This window comes from Embiotoca jacksoni, unplaced genomic scaffold, assembly GCF_022577435.1.
Source record: "Embiotoca jacksoni isolate LCO1_2020_lvr unplaced genomic scaffold, fEmbJac1.0.p SCAF_7, whole genome shotgun sequence".
NCBI lineage: Eukaryota > Metazoa > Chordata > Actinopteri > Embiotocidae > Embiotoca > Embiotoca jacksoni.
The window spans coordinates 4,203,106-4,222,261 of record NW_027185425.1 but is presented as its reverse complement, the minus strand read 5'-3'; the positions used below and the strand labels follow the sequence as shown (position 1 = coordinate 4,222,261).

The following is a 19,156-nucleotide window of genomic DNA, read 5'->3' as shown; positions in this document are numbered from 1 at the left end:
CTTTTTAATCTTATTTTGTTCCTTCCTTTTATCGTTAAATTGACTTGAAATAAGAATCTTCCCTAAAACTGGAAATTTACAACTCACAGGTAAACTTACTACTACTCTGTATTTACATGAAGACAAAACGTGAATATCCAGTCACGTGGGACACAGGTGTGGCAGTTGGGGACACTGGGATCTGCTTGTTTGTTTATGTGTGACTGAGTTTCACAGTCTTTGTGATTCATGCCTCTACTGTTATGCAACGTTTGAGGGGAGAAGGGTGTGAGCTCTTAAGATAATTCGGAGGTCACTTACTTGCTCTTGCGGTGAAGCAGACGGTGCTGTTGTTCGTGCAGGTCTCTTGAGAAGAGTTCAAGCAGACGCCCAGCAGACTGAACCCGCATTTGTTGCAGGTCAGGGACTCCGCTGAAACACATAAATTAAACCACAAAAGTTAAAATCTAAGGAAACAGGTCGTAAGCTTAAGCAGTTGGATTTCCATTAAGCTTTTACCATGTTAAATGGAAATAAATAAAAATAAACATATTTTTGATATGAATATTGTCTATGCAAATACCTACAGACTTTTACCAACTTTGATTTTTAGCCGTAATCTGCTTAATTTTGTTTTGAAACATGGCATTTTTGTAAAATTGATATTGGCAACGATGTCTGTTTTTTTCCTGCCCAACCAGGTCGACCTTTATCTGGAGTATTACAGCTTAGCTGACATTGTATTGAGGGATTTCAGATCAACCACGCTCACCCAAGATATTTTTGATATGAATATTGTCTGTGCAAACACCTACAGACTTTTGCCAACTTTGATTTTTAGCCGTAATCTGCTTAATTTTGTTTTGAAACATGGCATTTTTGTAAAATTGATATTGGCAACGATGTCTGTTTAGTCGCAGGAAGTTGTGGTATAACTAGGGTAGGAAATGTTATTTTCCTCTGAGATGTTTGTACAGTGGTTTAAACGAAGAGAATTTCATTTGTTTTGTCCACAAATCAACAATATCCCCATTACTTTTTGTACTCTTCAGACCAGCTGTCAACAACTTTTACTTGAACTATTGTCTTCTGAAAAAGTCCCTGTAAGATTGTTGAAGGTTGCCAATCATCCTGAGTAACTTTCACGTAAAACACGTGAAGCGCAAACAAAATTTTACTCGTCTTTGTTGTGTTGTGATGGTGGCAGACTATTCAGTGGTCTGTATCTTAAAATTTGGGTAAATAAAAGTTACCAGGAGGAGTAAATTATAAATTGGGTGTTTCCACTTTTTGAATAATCTCCCTCAGAGACCTCCAATCTTTTAAAGAACAACAAAATGCATTTCTGAATGTGCTGCAGGATTCAAAACATTTCTCAGTTAATCATAAAATCCCGAATTTATCCCTTTCATCAACGACACTAAATGCTAAAATCGTGAATCCATGGAGTCCCAATTTGTCAAGTTTATCGTTTCCTTTTTTGAGAGTGGCTGCTTTTTTGCCTGTGAAGGTTTTGTATTATCAATTAATAGAATAATTGAATCAATACTTTTTTTGTAATACTTAATTGATATAGAGAATTGATTCTTAATTTTTGGTTAAACTTACTCAGCATGAAAGATGCAACAGCTACAATGACTCCAAACAGGATCCGGTTCATCTTGATGTGTTGGTGCGGTTCTTGACAAAAGAAAATCCTTCCACACAGAGGCTGCAGCTTCTTGTCACTGAGATGCTGCGTCTTGTAAAAACTGGTGAGCTTGTTTAGTGAGGACAGAGATTTATAATGAGACAGATGAAGGGTGTGGACGAGAGGGGTTTATTCAAATCTTTTGTCTTCAGAAGGGAACAGTCACTGGAGGAATGCAAAGAATGACTAAAGCAGTGCTCATGAGATGTACAAACTAACTACTATTCTTTCAAATACTATATTTAGTCATTAATTGCAGAATTACAAAGAGATTGTTTTTTTTTTGTGGTTATTTTTCTGCTGATTCATTGTTTAGACAAAAATTGTCAGAAAATGATAGAAAAATACAAATGTTTAGGTGACATATTCATACTCGTTTTATTTTACATTAGAGCAAAACCCAGAAATATGCTGTTTACTATGACAATTGACACAGAAAAGCATCAAATCTCCCCACTTAGAAAACTGAAACCTTTGGCCTTTTATCCTTAAGAAAATGACTGAAATCATTAGTTTGTGTTGATGAACTAACGTATCAATCCACAAATTGTTTCAGCTCTAAAGCCTATTGTCATCAAGTGAGAAGTTAAGCAGAAAAAAACTGCCCAAGAGTCTACTATATTTAGCCAAAGAAGAAATATGAACAAAACAAAATCAGCAAAACTGGTTGTTAAATAAAAGTTTGTTCGCCACCAAACCCTGAAATCAAGACATTCAGCATTCTACATCGTCAGCAGACGCACACCCCTAAGCACTGAAACCTTCAGAACCAGTCGGTCCTGCAATGTGACAATGATTTGTTTATCTGCTTTAATCTGTATTAAGAAGGAAGAAACCAAATCCCAACAGTAACACCACACACGAGGGTACTCTTCCCCAGTTTGGATATTTATTTATTCATCCTTCAAATTGTCTACATACCCAAAGTCAAAAGCAGACAGGCAGATTCTTCCTTTTTTTTGTAGTTTTGTTGGAATAATGCCAAAAGTGCCACTTTAAGGAAGAAGTGATTCATCTGTCACAGAAAACATAATGATTTACACCGATAAATTTCAGATTGCTGGAATCTCAATTCGATTTCCTTATTTGCATACATTAGAATCTATTTCATCACATTAACCCCATAGTTGTTAGACATACATTCAAAACGAAATAAACAAAAGCATTTACCCGAAGCTTTTTGTAGGCTATTTCAAAAAAATTATAATAATAAAGACATGAAAAAAATGTCTACACTGACAAAGCCACTGAAAGAATTACATTATGTCTCTTGTAAGTGAACATAAATTGCATAGAATTGAATAGAAGTAGAAATGTTTACAAAAAAGGCAAAACAGGCATTTTAATATTATGACAATACAGAAGGTAAAATATTAAACTACATCCAGGAAGCTGTAGCTTTAGGAGGTTAGCTTAGCATAAAAACAGCTAGCCTGGATCAGTCTTGAAGCTATATTGTTTAGAAGTTATTAACTTGTGTTTAGAAGATATGCGTTATTAGTAAGCCTTCGTAAAAGCAAATTTGTTTACCCTTTAATCACAGCCCGGCTGGTTTCCAGTCATTATGCTAACTTAAGATAATTGATTGTAAACACATTTTCCAAATTGTCAAGCTATTCTTTCAAACCTTAAAGTTCTATTAATTAATTTGTTGTAACACGATAGAAGACGGGTGTTATTAGTGAGCTTAAGCCAAATGCCGGTAGCCACTATTTACCGTTTAGACAGCCCGGCAAGCCGTTTCCTTCTCGTCCTTACGCTAAGCTAAGCTTCTTATTGATCTCTTTGCAACATTGTGCAAAATGTCAAACCATTCCTTTATCAAGCAACACCATCAGCTCCCCTAGAAAATGATTCAATTATACAGGAAAATAGCAAACATGCGAATCAGGTAATTAGACCCCAAAGGGCTGCATTAACACTTTACATGCTCATTCATTTGGAGAAAGTTAGGCACACAAAGTCATTTTAATTTCAGTGTTGCACACTCATTTTGGAAACATCCCCCAGCTAAGATCTTATATTTGTTACAGTGAAATGGCCGATCCATATAAAATACAAATACACGATGCGGGAATGGAGTTTAAACGGATATAAACACTTGTGCGAAAACAAAAACAAAAAAAACACAATACACGTCAAGAACGGCAAACGCAAAACCCACGATGTGGAAAAACAACAAGCTCCGAGTACCTAGCTCGTGTCTGACGAGAGTATTTCATTTAATCCATGCAGTGCTCGTGTGTGTGTGTGTGCAATACGCGTGCGTTTACATGAGTGTTTTATGAATATGCGCACTTCGTGTCGTTCACCGGCCGCCGCGTCTTCCGTCAAACCAGGACGTTGGCCACGAACAGAGCAGACACGGCGGCGAGGGCCAGGCTCAGCCCGGAGGTCGCGGGCAGACCGGGCACGGCGTTGCACAGGTCGGTGTTGCAACACGTCTTGGTCATGCTGTAGATGGAGCTGTTGGAGATGTTGGGCACCGCCACGTTTTCGGTCTTGCCGCAGTCGGCCTCTTTTAGACAGCCCTTCTTCTTGATATCCACGAACCCGGCTGTGGAGCAACACAACACGCGAACACGGTCAGTGCCTATTGTTCGCTGCGGCGGACGGAAACGGCCGGCTGGAGGCGCGGGGCTTCGCCCCGGCGGAATTTTCAGACGTCAACTGCATTTTAAACCGATTACGGGAAGAATTTGAACTTCTTTAACCAAAATCGCCGATGGATCGCGGCAACCGCCCCGTCGTTTGAGCCGACTTCGTAGTCACAATCCTAAAAGCTTCAGGAATTTCCTGAAACAACTGGGTCCGGTCATTCGTGGCAAAATGCTACTGCAATTAATGTAGCTCGCATGTGTCGTTGAACAAAAGCGGCACTCCCCGGGATGGAGACACAGGTGGTTGGCAACACAAACACGTGTTGAGGTGGAGGCAGACGCGCATTTCGACTGTTTAGCTGATGATGAATGTCATTTGTTCGTGACGACCGATTAAATAACGAGTGAGTTTTGTTTATTTCCGAGTGGCATCCATTAATTTAGAACATGGACTCCTGGAGCTGCATTAAGGAGGACTTATGGAGGTCACATTATTGCTTACATACATGACGGTTTGTTTACTAGGATGAATTACGCAACTCAAGCTGTATAGCAATGAAAAGAAACCAATGACTGTCTGAAATGGCGGGACGCAAAAAAAACAACAACTCTACAGCCGATATCTCTATGTCAAAGCTCATCGTGATGCAAAAACATGCACAACCGCCAGTATGAATATAACTTCTGTTTCCTTAAGTTATTGCAAGTGCACATTTTGGAGGGACTCTTTTTTTTTTTTTTTCACCCAACAGCTCAATAGTCAAGTTATTATGAATGTGTGGTTTTAATGTGCAAAGCAACTCAAGCTGCCAGACTGATATTAGAGAAAATGATTTAGTGCCAAACAGTTGAAGGAGAAAGTTAACCACCTATAGACACCAAGTTTACCCACGATTTCTTTCATTACTTTTAGCTAACTATTTGATCTGTTTTTTTTTACTTCTAGCCAACTATTTGAACGGCTGACCAGTTTGCTTTTTCAATTACTAATTACTGTTAGCTCACCATTTAATCTGTTCCATTACCTAAAGCTCGCTATTTTGTCCGTTCAGTGACTTCTAACTATTTCAAATCATTATCCAGCAAACTACTTCCGTTTTATTACTTTGATCTATTTCCAGCGATAAAGGTTGCCTCGTGTCTCCCTTCTGATGCTCTCACATTTGCAGGTTGGGTTTTATGTGACTCGATGACATGCTCCTTCAGGAGAATGTTGTCCGGTGACATTTTGAATCTACTGAGCTCGTTACCTGCTTTCCCTTCACCGCTGAAGCATTGCTCTCCGTTTTCACACGTGACTTTCCTGGTTATGCAAAGGTTTCCAAAGCCGATGTCGCATTTGTAGCACATGAGAGCTTGACCTAATAATGGACAGAGAGTTGGAGAGGGGGGGAGCGGGGGGGGGGGGTATGGAGAGGAATGATGGCAAAGAAAAAAACAGAAAGAAGAAAAGTAGAATTAGTGTAAATACGTTTGCAACAGGTTGTAATCAGGGGGTTTAAATGTGGGCAGATAAATGTGTCTGCATTCTCAGTAAACGTCCTGTCATGACCCAAAGGCCGACTCAGTGTTTGCCATCCACTCAGGTATTGCATTAAAAAAAAAAAAAAAAAAAAAAAAAAAAGGGCTCACATGACTGAAAGAGATAATGACAAGGTTGGTGATAATGAACAATACAAATGGGTGACCTTTGACCTGCAGCATTGGAGAAGTGTTTGGGCTTGGTGGCACCCGGATGTTGGAGACTTAAATGTTCATCCTGAAATGCTAACCTATGACACTTAATATTCACTTACTTATGATTGTGTACTTTACTTCATATTGTATTTCAACTACTGCCACTTGCACTCTTTACATACAGGAACATCTATGCATTGTGTGTGCATGTTGAGAGGTATCCCCTTTGAAGTTGTTATTCCTGATATTTCTCCAGTTTTCCCACACATTAAAATAGCTTTTCCCGCCGTTGATCCACTATCTGAATTATCAACTAATCGTGAAAAAACCTCCCAGTCTCAACCTTGTCATGAACACGGTTCCTCCCATTGAGTTTTATTTGTGTAGCCCACAGAGGTTACTGCATGTACACAAACCTTTGGGGACCAGTTTTGAGCTTTGTAAATGGATCTCAGCCAGCAGCTGTGATTAGTGTCCAGACACAGAAAAACAACTAGAATGGCAGACAGATAATAATACCCTGTATAGAAGTTGTAAATTCAAACCATGACTTTACACAATGGGAACACTAAAAGGAGTTTATAGCATGTTGACAAAAGCTTGGTGGGTGTCTGGTCTAAACAGGTAGTCATCAACTCAAGTGGAAGAGGCAGGAATGAACTGCACAACGTCACATGGACAGATTCAAGAGCATTATGTAATGATACCCGTGAGGCACGTCAGGACGCACATTAGGTAGAGCAGGAACAAAAAAATTCAAGCAGTACCGGAAGTACCAATAAGCATTTGGGCAAAAATTAAGACAACGCTTTAATATAGGAAACTTGTCAATTTTACACCTTAGGATCAGTTTGTAATATATACAGTTTATAAATCATAATGACTATCGAACCAAAAACAATTGTTCTTGAGGACATTTGTCAAGTTTACAGGTATTGGTCAACGGTTGGACTGAAATTTTTGTTTCATACTACAAACTTTATAAAGTGTGCCTGAATAATGATTTTCAATCTATAGACTTCTATTTTGCCATAAAATTAATTAACTTTTCTATCTGTGGAAGAAGTGATAGAAATGTCACTAGTATGGATAGATGTGATGTTATCTAGACGATGGCTCAGACGGTAGAGTGGGTTGAACACTAATTGGAAGGTTGGTGGCTCGATCCCCAGCTCCCCCTGTCCACACGCCTAAGTGTCCTTGAGCAAGACACTGAACCCTAAGTTGCTCCCGATGGTGTACCATCGGTGTGTGAATGTGCTCCTGATGGCAGCACCTTGCATGGTGATCTGTCTCATTAGTGTGTGTGAATGGAAAAACTATGTTAAAGCGCTTTGAGACCGAAAGGTGATAAAGCGCTATACAAGTACAGACCATTTACGATGTAGAAAAACTGTATAATTCGTTTATGTGTCTAACTTTATGAAAGTGTAATTTTATCCAATGCCAGTTTGTGGTCTTAGTTTTGTGATGAACATGTATAATACCAAGAATAAAATCCAATAACTGCACCACCATCAATTGGTTAAACCGGGCTAAAATTACAAGATTGAAGCTGAGACGACAGACTTGTACCAGGACCGGAGTTTGTACCGAATGAACAACATCATAGTAAATGCAAGTTCCAGTTTATATAATATCTTGTTGTTGTTTTTGGTCTCAAACCATATTTGGGTGTAAAAGTCTGAAGATTGACCTCTCTTTTTAAATAAATCTGTACACCAAAGTTAGATTGGTGCAACTTTTTCCCCATAGTCTAACATTCAAAAGGAAACAAAAATCCAAATAATTCACAATATCAAACCAAAATACTAGTATAGCAACACTATGGTGATGGTATCCAATCGGGAGATACACATGAATAAAGTATAGAGTGCGGTGGCGTCACAAAATAACTGACACTGTAAATCGTTTGGTGAATATGCTCAGCTGAAAGCTGTGAAGTCACACTGAAACTCTATGTGACTGCCTCAAGTCAGACAAAATTGTGAGGAAAAGTATATCTATGAAATAAATGTGTCTCAAGACTAAAGCAGGAAGCCAACCAATCTAATAAACAAGCGGTAAGAGGCACTTATTAAGGTGTGCTGAACCCTGGCCTACATACGCTCCAAACAAAGTAATCAAAACAGAACAGTAAACAGAACAGCTTGTCCCAGATGACAGATTTCTGTAATTGGTCATCTCTTTTATCTAAAACTGGTTTCACAGTGCAAATCTGGTCTTTTAAAATTCCTGTCCCTGTTGCCAAGGGTACACAAGGTTTAAAATGGAGCTGCCATTGAGAGGCTACAACAGCAACTGTGCTGGGTGACTGTGAAACTCTTGTTGGAGAACGTGTTGCTCAGGTTTTGACGTCAGAATCTCGTGAGTGGAGTGATGGAAAATACACACCAAAACAAACAAAAAAAAAATAATAGAGTCTGGAAAGTTTCCTTTTCTTCTTGTCGGTTGGATGCAGAGTCATTAGTTTAAATTATTTGATTCTATTTTCCCCCAGAACAAAGCAGGTCAACATAAATGTGCCTTCATCACATTGTGTCATCCAGTATTTGGCTCCTGCAGCATCTGAGAAGTCATCACAATTTCCGTCAATATTCTTGGATAATTCGAATGCATTATTTAAAAAGATAAAACCAAATTCACTCTTTTGTACACGCACAAAGACCAACCATACGCCCCGTCCTGCTGGTTTCGGCTACACCTGAACTCCAGTCAGGTGACAATTTGGAGACGTCTGGTGATCCCTACGTTGACTCCTGTCTCTCTTATTTCTACATAATCTCATACAAACAATTAAAATATCATTTTATACTAAGAACTGTCTTTGTCAGACAACAAACCACCAAATACAGGTCAAAACTTTACCTACAAGTATCAGAGTCACTCTCTTTTACAATCCTGTCAACTAAAATAGAAAAGCAGTCAAATGAAAGCACACATTTCTTTAAACCCTTCCATCTTGAAAGGTTCCTGTACCAGAAATGGGCTGTATCATGTTATAATACACATACATATCACACGTTATATATATATATATATATATATATATATATATATATATATATATATAACGTGTGATATGTACATATATGTACATATATGTACATATAACATGATGTATGTATATATATATATATATATATATATACATCATGTTGACAAATAATTTGTCAAAACTTTTTTGAAGTCAAGAGGCCTCCTATTACCAAGACTGAAAAGGGTGCAGCATTTGTTGTGCTTGATTTCTGTTGCATGAAATTTGGTAGACTTGCAGTTGAGATCTGATTTAGAGCAGATTTAAAACCATCAGTGTTTATGCACTCACTGTTATTTACACTCCAGGTTTTTAAGTAAAAATTCAGGTTTTGCTGGAATTTTGATGAGGATAAGAAGTCTTATTGTCTTTCAAACTTCTCCCAATTGTCTCTTATCCATCGAGCTTAAGGTTGCTCCCTTTGGCCCTTCTGTTTTGCAGCTGTAACTGGCTGAACTAAAACTTTTTCTCGGCGAAAGCTCATAAAAAGGGGTAGAGCTAAATTACTGGGAATTCAAGGCTTTTGTGACTTGGGTGCTGCCTCACTTAAAATAAATGTCAGCGCTCTGCAATGCTGACTGACGTGTTGCACACATGCCGTCTTAAAATGCTGTCCGACCTGATCCTCCGCACGATTGAGCAATCCTATCCACACACAAGACACATTTCAGTGCAAAACCTGCATTGCCCGAGAGGTTTTTTTTCTGCATGACAGCACCTGGTTAAGGTGAGGAGACCTCTTCGGCAGACTCTAGGTGAAGTCGCAGGGGAATAGTATCTAATGAAGCTCAATTACAGCAGCCTGTTTGTTCACTGCTGCAGAAGTGTCTAAACATATAATTGGTCATCTTCACCTCTTCTGATCGCAGCAGATTCACACACAGCTGTACATTTCCTTGAAGGAACAGCCTCTGGCCAAACCCTGAGAAGTGTGCTGTACATCTGTACGAAAGTAGACCGTCAATTACTTCTGACAGCAAGACGTAGGTACGGGAGATCGCCATCCGAGATGTGGCTTCACACATTTGTGGGATTAATTAAGTCACGTACATGGCTTCACAAACCTCCTGTCTGGGTTCACATACGGTGCAGCATCAAAGTAAAAGTTCATAAAAATGGTTTTGTCACTTCCTTCACACCACCATCACTACAGGTGCACAAAGAGGGCATCTCAGAAAAGGTCGTTAACTAACTAGAGGTGGGACGACGACTCGGAGTATTAATTTTACTCTCGTAGAACAGCTCCAAAAATCACCCCATTACGCCCTATTGAACTTCATTGGTTTAATCTGACATAATATTTGATCCTTTTTAGCCCAAATTAACCAAAACCAACCAACTTAAAAAGCTTACTTTAAATCCCCCTATTTAGCATTTAGCAAGAACATTATATAAAACGCTTATAATGCATACACTAGAATGTATTTGTAAGCAGATAAGGTATTTGTGAACAACAATAAATCCTCCTGTGGACTCATAGATGGAGGCTGGTGTATAAACACCAAATGAATGACAATAGAGGACGTTGTTTTTTTTTTGAATAGACAAACACTATACATGAATTATTGTTCTTACATCTGCTAAAAACTACATTAGTGTGTTATAAACCCTTTATTAATGGTTTATAAAGGCCTACTGCTAATAAATCATAAATGGAGGGATTTAAAGTCCAGAGTTTCCACTCTTTTCTACACTCTCCAGTATCAACTCTGAAATAAAGGCACAGGCCAAAATTCTGCTCTTCATTTCCATTTCATATTCAGATTATGTGTTTATGTGATTTGTGTTTATTTGTTTTGCTGCTGCTTTAAAATCTGACTTTGAGGACATATAAAATGACTGATCAAAAGTAGCAAATGAGTAGTTTTAAAGCATCATATTTTACAAAGCTGTATAAGCAAGAAGCCGCCTACAATGAGACCAATGAGACAACCATACCAGCGCTCAGTTTTTTTCTAAAACAGCTTTTTTTACAGTGACTTATTCTTTATAAAGAAACGGTAATTCTACACATCTCTACACTCTCTGTCTTAGTCATCTATTTTGACAACAGGTAACCTGTTTGAACTTTCAGGTGTGGCACATTACAAATAAATGGGCGGCACGGTGGTGCAGTGGTTAGCATTGTCGCCTCACAGCAAAAAGGTTCAGGGTTCGAATCCGGTCCTGGGCCTTTCTGTGCGGAGTTTGCATGTTCTCCCTGTGCTTGCGTGGGTTCTCTCCGGGTTCTCCGGCTTCCTCCCATCATCCAAAAACATGCACCTCAGGTCAGGTTACCTGGCGCCACACTAGTGAGAGTCCCCCTGCTGTAGCGAAGAAATTTCCCCTCGGGGATTAATAAAGTGAAATAAAAAAAATTAAAAAAAACTAAGATACAGATGCGGTGCCAGTGTTATACTGCCACCTGCTGCTCATTCACTAAAACTGCAGGCTTCACACCCTCAATTTCCACTTTAAGTTAGAGAATAAAAACCACAGCTGGAAACAAGAGGGAATAAGAATAATAACAGCTGATCCGATTAAAATCCTGTGAAATCTGAAAGAAAAAAAAAAAAAAGAGAATGAGGACAATAAAACTGCTCAGAGAGAGAACAGCTCTAATGTACCGGATTATGAATGTTAGGTGTGGTGTCTTCCCTAATCAGTGCTTTGGATGGAGGATTTAATAGTTGGCATCACAAGACATCAAAATAGTTTGTTTCAAGTGGAAACAAGTGCCGTTTTGAGTGTCAACATTTTGTCATTACCTCAGCGTGCAAAGACACAGCAACAGGAAGACAACAGGAATTCAAATAGAGATCCTCCCACAAGCTAAAAAGCCACCAAATGACAACTTTTTTTTTTTAGACAACTTTGTATGTTTGTTACAGTCTCAGCTCGCTGTGGAAATCGGCGGGACAGAAACAAAATGGGAGTCACGTGCTACAATACGGAAAATCTTTATGGAAAGTTTAGACAAGTCAAGACAAACGTGCAAACGAGTTTATGAAGAGTAATGTGATACAACTTCGCAAACACTGCATTCAAAGCTTCCTCTTGAAGAGGATCATTATTAGCCTAACACTGTTGACTCAAAAAAAAGATCACGATATACAAGCCTGGGCGCGTCTGGCATATTTTTCCAATATTCTTGGGTTACGTTTGGATGTAAAGTAGATTAGCTCACGATGCAGACAACCTTGAGTTGGATTAAGCGGGCTGTTTGCGGTGGAAAGATAGTTTTATTTTACAAAATCCTGGATTCATCTCCAAACATATTAGAGGTGCTAAGGCAGAAATACAGCCCCCTGTTTATGATAAAAAAAAAAAAATTAAAAAAAAGAAGCTAGTTTTCTCCAGTTTAGAAAATATGATAATAGTTAAATTTTTACAGCAGCACTATTTGTTTAGTGGTCAACCCCTGTTTTGTTTTTTTGTTATGATCACAGTACACCCCAAGGCTCTACTTCTACCGGTTTTTTCTTGTAATTTGATTGTCTTTATATTATTCATTTTCACCTGTTATGCATTGCCTATTCAAAGAACCACAAACCTTTGTTTAAACCAATATTTAAACAAGCATGGACAGTTAAGGCCTCTAGATTTTATGAAAAATATTTACTCCGTTTGCATATTGCCTGGGGCAGTATACAATTGCACAGTTCACAATACAACCATGGGTGGATCTTTAATCCCCATTTTCTTTTCCATTATTGACATTTACTTTGTATTTCATACTCTATTTCATCTTTTGTATGGAAGTTCAGCCCTCCTTTAAATGCTTTGTCTGTTGTTTACCTACACCATTATCTTTGTAATTGATGACTAGAGGCTGCGCCAACATTGCAATATCCCTTATTAATAAAGTATTTTATCCAACTATCTACTAACTAAGTTAAAGTATCTCAAACAGATCAAAACCCTGTTTATACATCAACCTCTGTAACATTGTCTCCATTACAGCCCCTCAAGATTTTTTTTCCCACCAAACTCTTAAAATATACCCACATCTGGACGTATAAAGTAGCTGGCAGCGACACAGAGGTGAGTATTTTTGTTGATTTTCCCGGGAGCTGGTGCTTAAGGAAACCTCTCAGTAGCCTGCAACATGCTTACTTCAAAAATGAACCAGACCGACCGCCATCTGAAATCATCCTCTTCAGCCCAGAGCACAAACACTCAAACATACTCATCCCCTCCTGGTCACTCCTTCAGCTTCAGTGTGTAATCATCTGCATTTGTGAATCATTCTTCTGCCACAAACCACAAATTTAAATAAACCGTTAAAAAAAAAAAAAGAAGAAGAAGATAAAGGTTACGGTTGTTCCCCAAAAGTATAGAAAAGCAGCTAGAATGGGAATAAAGTTCCTGCTTGAGGGTGTGGTTTGAAACAGGAGATCGAAAACAACAGGCCTGAGGGGATCCGGGACACAAAACTGGACGTCAATAGCCGCAAAACACAATGGAAGCAGAACAAACGGCCCAGTCTGCAGTTCCTCTGTGGAAGTGCAACTTGAAACTTGGGCAATGCCTCACCATTTACGAGGTGAGGAATTTCTCATGTAACAGTTGACAGGTCGGGGCATGAGTCAGTCTTTTAATAACGTCTGGAAAAAAAAAACAGATCACCCTCTACCACAAACACACTGCCTCACCCCAACCTGTAATAAAGGCATTAGAAGTAAAGTGTGGGATGTGCACACGAGGGAAACGCACCAAAACTCTGCTCCCACGTCGTTTCATATCTGACTGGAGTTTAATAGAATAAAAAGGACTTTAGGGCGGCAACTAAATCATTACTTTTATTAACATTTAACCTGCTTTATATTCTCTAGATTAATCTGACATATAAAATGTTGGAAACTGGCAAAAAAAAAAAAAAAAGTCCCCTCATTCAAGGCACTGTTGTGTTTTGTCCAATCAACAGTCCAATACAAACATATTCCTTTTTCCTCCCAATTGCGGGGGCTGAAATCAGAGAACGTTTTATATCATTGTCGTTTCATTAGCTAACGCCAAATGATTATCCATCACCTTCAACCATTTTAACGGAACCATTACTTTCTGCCTTTTTGAAGTTTAAAAGTTGGCATGTCAGTCACATGATTGACCAAACCACATCAACTGTTTAGCCACTTTTAGCGAACTGCACTGACTGTTCGTTCATTACCTTTCACAAAGCGCTTCAACAGTTTAATGTCAGCGATTTTAGCCGTTTGCGCCAGCTGCCATGTTTCATTCATGATTTCAACAGTTCAACCATTTTACTTTCAGACAGTTTAAATGTTAATCGACACTTTTAGCTCACTAATTTGACTTTTATCTAAATAGTTACATGATGAAGCAAATTAAATCTGTTCAGCCATAGTTTTAGCTAAATCAACCAACTTTTCTTTAATTATTTCAACTATTTTGATTTTCTGACTTGTTTTTATTCATTACCTTTCACAAACCATTACAATAACTTCATCTTACTTTCAGCTATTTTAGTTAGCAGTTTATTTCATTAACCTAGTGTCAACTGGTTATCAATTCACTTTAACCATTTTAACTTTTTACATGTTTATCCACACTGTTGGCCACTTTCAGCTCACTACTTCAACTGTCCCAAAGCTGATATTTTTGATAATATGACCAAACAGGAATGTCATGGCAAAGGCCTCGCTGTAGAGTATTTTATTTGCAACAGTCAAATTAGCTCATCAAGAAGCACAAAATGATATATATCACGAAAGCACACGGCTACATTTAAATGTCAAATCACGGTGTCACCAGGTCATGCATTTGTGTTACATTACTCTGAAAAATAAAAGGTACTTTTTATGTCTAGGTGCACCAGATTCAATTGCAGATTTGTCTGATTTGGGGTCCACATCTAGTTTTGGGCCCTCTTCCACCAAAAATAATGGTGACACATCTGTGGCGTAAGAAGTGACACACCCAGTCAGACAACACCTTTAAGTTCTGCGTCCTCCAACAGGAGCAAACCCTGCAAATTTAAGAAAACCACTTCCCAAATCCTCCCAGAGAAAGTCAAATAGTGAAGTTTTTACTTCAAACAAAAACATGTGTGACTGGATCCGATCGGTTTTCTCCGCACAAAAAGTCCTTTGAAAATAAGAATTAGGTCATGGAAAATATAGAAGCTCCAATTATCTAGAAATTAAACATAACCCAAGTATCTAGAACTTGCAAGAAAAGGAATGGTCCACTGTCTGCAAAGCAACTCTGCAGATAGTTTTATGAGAATCCCACTTTTGCAAAACAAGGTCAAACCAGAGTCCATGTCAAAAAAAAAAAAAAAAAAAAAAAAAAAATTTGTCGGAAAAAGCACATATTATAAAAGCAATATTTAAACGTTCTCTCTGAAATACGAAGCGGTTTATTTGAATAAAATCGGATTTAGAGAAAATTGTAATTGTGAAACAAAAAAATAACGGGAAAACGTGTATTTTTGAAATAAAGAAATCAACTTTTTTTTTTTTCTTACCGACTGCGAAGCAGAAAGCGACCGCAAACAGCTGGAGAATAGTTCTGTTCATCTTGGAGGAAAAGACGAGAGGAAGTCAAAAAAAAAGTGTACTTTCAGAGGAAACTGGCTGCCTGTGAGGACTCGGACCGTTATAATCTTGATTATACGACAAACCTTTTCCACCATAGTCGCATTTATAATCTGCCACCTCCCATTCAAACGTCATCGTTATCCAATCAGAATAACTCATCCACCCAGTTGTTTTTTGGGTTGTTTTTTTTTCATGCTCCTCCACCTGAGCCTCACACAGGTAGGGTGGGTATTACGTTACGGCAGGGAGTTAAGGTGTGGGAAAACTGGGAAGTGTATGGAGTTGGTGTGGTTTATAGTAATTTTACAGAAAGGATTATTCCCTGAGGTGCCATTATGTCTACATGCAATAGAGATTGTGTGATGCTCTACGGTTTAATTGTTGACCTTTAACATATGAATTGTTTACACTAAGTTTAAAAGTTAAACATTTATCTATGGGCTGATAAAACTTTCATACTTCTTAGCTTAACTTTAAACCTTCAAAAAACATGGAATTATCTAAAAAAAACAAAAAAAATGCAGGGTCACAAAGCTAGTCTGTTTTCCTAAAGCTGATAAAAAGCTGGAATTTTGGTTGATTTACTGAGAGGTCAGGAGATACAGGATAGGGAACAAAAAAGATATTTGTCTTTTTTCAACAGTAAAAGAGGCAAATATATGTTGTTGTGCACGAATATATCTGTAATTCTGTCTATTTTCCCTATAATTCTGTTTATTTTTCAGTAAAACCAGGTCACTTTAAAGAGGAATCTTAAATGTAAAACATATCAAATAACATGATATAAAATGGGGTTTCGGTTCAAAGTAGTGACGGTGACATATTTCCTGTCCTTAATAGTCTTCAAAACTGACACAGATTTTGTTTCATTAAATACTGTTCGTCTTCCCCACAAAGTGCTCTGAGCAGCTGTGCAAGTTAAAAAAAAAACACCCTTGTGAAGATCCAAATAAGGAAGGGAGGTTGTTGAAAGTCCTTTCTGTCGTTGTCAGCGCAATTACTGTGACAGTGATGTAACAATTTTACTTGACTTCAGTTTAATGAAACACTTTGGTTTGACGGTCTACGCAGGTCTCGTCTTGCCCAGAGTTTGTGCTCAAACATTTTTCTGTGCATCTGTTTGTCTCGAAGTGGTTGCAAACACACGACAAATAGCATTTAGTAACTGACTGATTGGAGTCACCGGGGAAGCAGGATTTTTCACGGTTTGTTTGTCCACATCAGTCACAATGACGGAGGTTTACTGGGCGGCGTTCATGTTTAGTCATCTCTGTGCGAGCTGTTCAATGATTATCTCGGCATCTGACTTCAGAGGGGAGCAGCATTTGATTTTCCTGCGGGAGGCGGGGAGGCACTTATGAAACGACGTCTCGAGAGTCATCATTTTGAAATACTTTGCCGAGAGGGAGGCTGTTTGGGCCCGGTGAAATGCCGCTATTGTGTTGCCCACAGATCCTCGGCGTGTCTCAACTCTTGTCACTTGCAGAGAGGGCGTGCGGCGGAGAGCAGCCAAACTGAGCCCTTTTTCATCAGCCGCAGAAATGACAAAGCGATAAGACAATCCAAATTGAGAGAAAGAAGACAAAAGGAACAAAAGCAGGAACATTTAGACAATAAGACATACAGTGAAAATAAATCTCAACAAATAAAAGGAGAGATCCACGTCAACACAGATGCAGCTAGTTGCATGGAGAAGTCTCCCGTGTGAAGTCAACCGGCTTTGATTGTTACCGAGAGCTTTGATGAGTCAGTGCTGAATGTGTGAACATAACAATGAAGACAAAAATACACTCCAAGCAATTTCACAAAAGGTGGCTGAATAGCACAAGAGAGGCGTGGATGGAAGGGTGTTGCTAAGTTACCTGGGGAAAAATTAAATCAATCTTTAAAGGTCCCATATTGTATGAAATGAGATTTGTTTCTTTTTTGATGACAAAGCAGGACGAGGTGCCATAAATACTGTGAAAGTGTCAAAAACACTCACACGAGAGTGCGGCCTGTATTCAGCAACTGTGGTGTTTGGACTTTCACAAGTTTGTGATGTCACAAATTTGCGCTCATGTCATGTCCATCCGCAGCACGACCCGCCGTCCAGCCTTTTATAGGATAGAAAACTGAGCAAATATTTGTTTCAAGGAGCACGCAAACCACAAGACAGAAGAAAACGTGTGGCTGTCCTTGGGCGTATGTCACTCAGAAGAGTCAACCAATCGGAAGGGACTTTTTATGGTCTGATGAGTCCTTTCATTTCAGTGGGCGGAAAAAACAACTGCAGTAAAACACAGGAAATCCCTGTAGGAAAATCCGATTATTATCTGCTGTAGTCCTGCCATTCGGGAAAAAGTAACTAGACAATGCGACCAAGCATCAAGCCGGAGCTGCACACAAGCAGAATAAAATGATGTTGGCTCATGTCCTGGAGTGGCTGGGTCACAGCCAGAGCTGTTCACTTGTGATCTGAAGCGAGTGGCAAACTATGTTTGAAATTGAGTCAGTTCACTCTTAACATGTTTGGGATTAAAAGTTATCAAAATAATTCGTTTTCGTCGATGGGTGTGCCCGTGGCGTGGTGGCCATTTTGAGCGTCTCGCCATGAAACTACAAATTGCTGTTAATCTTATGTACATGGACCGACCTTCTCCAAACATTACAGGTATGATAACAGTCCCGCCCTGAAGACATCTGTATGGTAATATTCACTCGTAGTCATAGCGCCCCCTGGTGGCAACTGGAAATGACACTTTCATACTTTCACATGCTGCGTCGAGCTGGTTGATCACATGAACCTAAAGTCGGGTCAGAATAGCCTGAACATGTGGTTGATGATATATTTTGAAATTCGTTCGACTTTGTGAAAGGGCGTCGCCGTGGCGATGCGGCAAAGTTTGACGTTTCACCGTGACACAGGAAGTTGATGTTTAAGGTCAAAGGATGCTTGAAACCTCACGAAACGTGTCACAATACATCCGGCGTGGTGAGACGATACAGCTGATACGTGTTGTGCGAGTGGGCGTGGCCAAACGGCTCGCTAGCGCCCCCTAAACTGCAGCCCCGGTACCTAGTTTCACCTACAGGCACCTAATTTGTTGGACTGGTGTATCACAACGAGATGTACAAAAAAGTTTCTCGGCATCATGAATTTGTTTTCGTCGGTCGGTGTGCACGTGGCGTGGCGGCCATTTTGAGCGTCTCGTCATGAAACTACAAGCGACTGTAACTTTTATGTACATATCCCGATCTTCCTCAAACATTACATCTTTGATAACAGTCCCGCCCTGAAGACACCTGTATAGTAATATTCGCTCGTAGTCGTCGCGCCCCCTGCTGGAGACAGAGAACGAGAAATGATTTTTAACTTTAAGCAGGGATGTACGGGCCCTCGCACGCATATCACTGCTTGCAGTTATAATTTATATTTGTCATTTAACTGGTTAGCTCGTGTCCCTTTATTAACTGTTTTTTTTCCATTCATTAGTGGCCAAAAAAAAGGTCGAGTTAAATCTATTTTCTTCACTGTCGTAAGATAACCAACCCTCCAGGAAGGATGGATACCTTTCACAGCAAATAGACTGCTATCAGTTTCAACTTGTCATATGAAGTCCGTCCTCTCTTGACTCTCTACCCGAATTCG

General features: G+C 39.2%; 1 protein-coding gene across 1 annotated transcript; it reads right to left on the bottom strand.

Annotated features, from left to right (window-relative positions):
• Positions 1 to 2,022: 2,022 nt before the first annotated feature.
• On the bottom strand, positions 2,023 to 15,607 carry LOC138214847 (sperm acrosome membrane-associated protein 4-like). Its single transcript, XM_069176680.1, has 3 exons — positions 15,453 to 15,607; positions 5,520 to 5,630; positions 2,023 to 4,226 (listed from the first exon to the last, which is right to left on the bottom strand). The coding sequence occupies exons 1-3, from the start codon at positions 15,502 to 15,504 to the stop codon at positions 4,000 to 4,002; spliced, it is 390 nt and encodes a 129-aa protein (XP_069032781.1). The 5' UTR covers positions 15,505 to 15,607; the 3' UTR covers positions 2,023 to 3,999.
• Positions 15,608 to 19,156: the final 3,549 nt, after the last annotated feature.

What these genes read in the sequence shown, in the direction of transcription:
- LOC138214847 (XM_069176680.1), bottom strand. Translation starts at nt 15,504, where the DNA reads ATGAACAGAACTATTCTCCAGCTGTTTGCGGTCGCTTTCTGCTTCGCA. An exon ending in CGCTTTCTGCTTCGCAGTCG is followed by an intron (nt 5,631 to 15,452) that starts GTAAGAAAAAAA and finishes GTCCATTATTAG; the next exon opens with GTCAAGCTCTCATGTGCTAC. An exon ending in CAGCGGTGAAGGGAAAGCAG is followed by an intron (nt 4,227 to 5,519) that starts GTAACGAGCTCA and finishes GTTGCTCCACAG; the next exon opens with CCGGGTTCGTGGATATCAAG.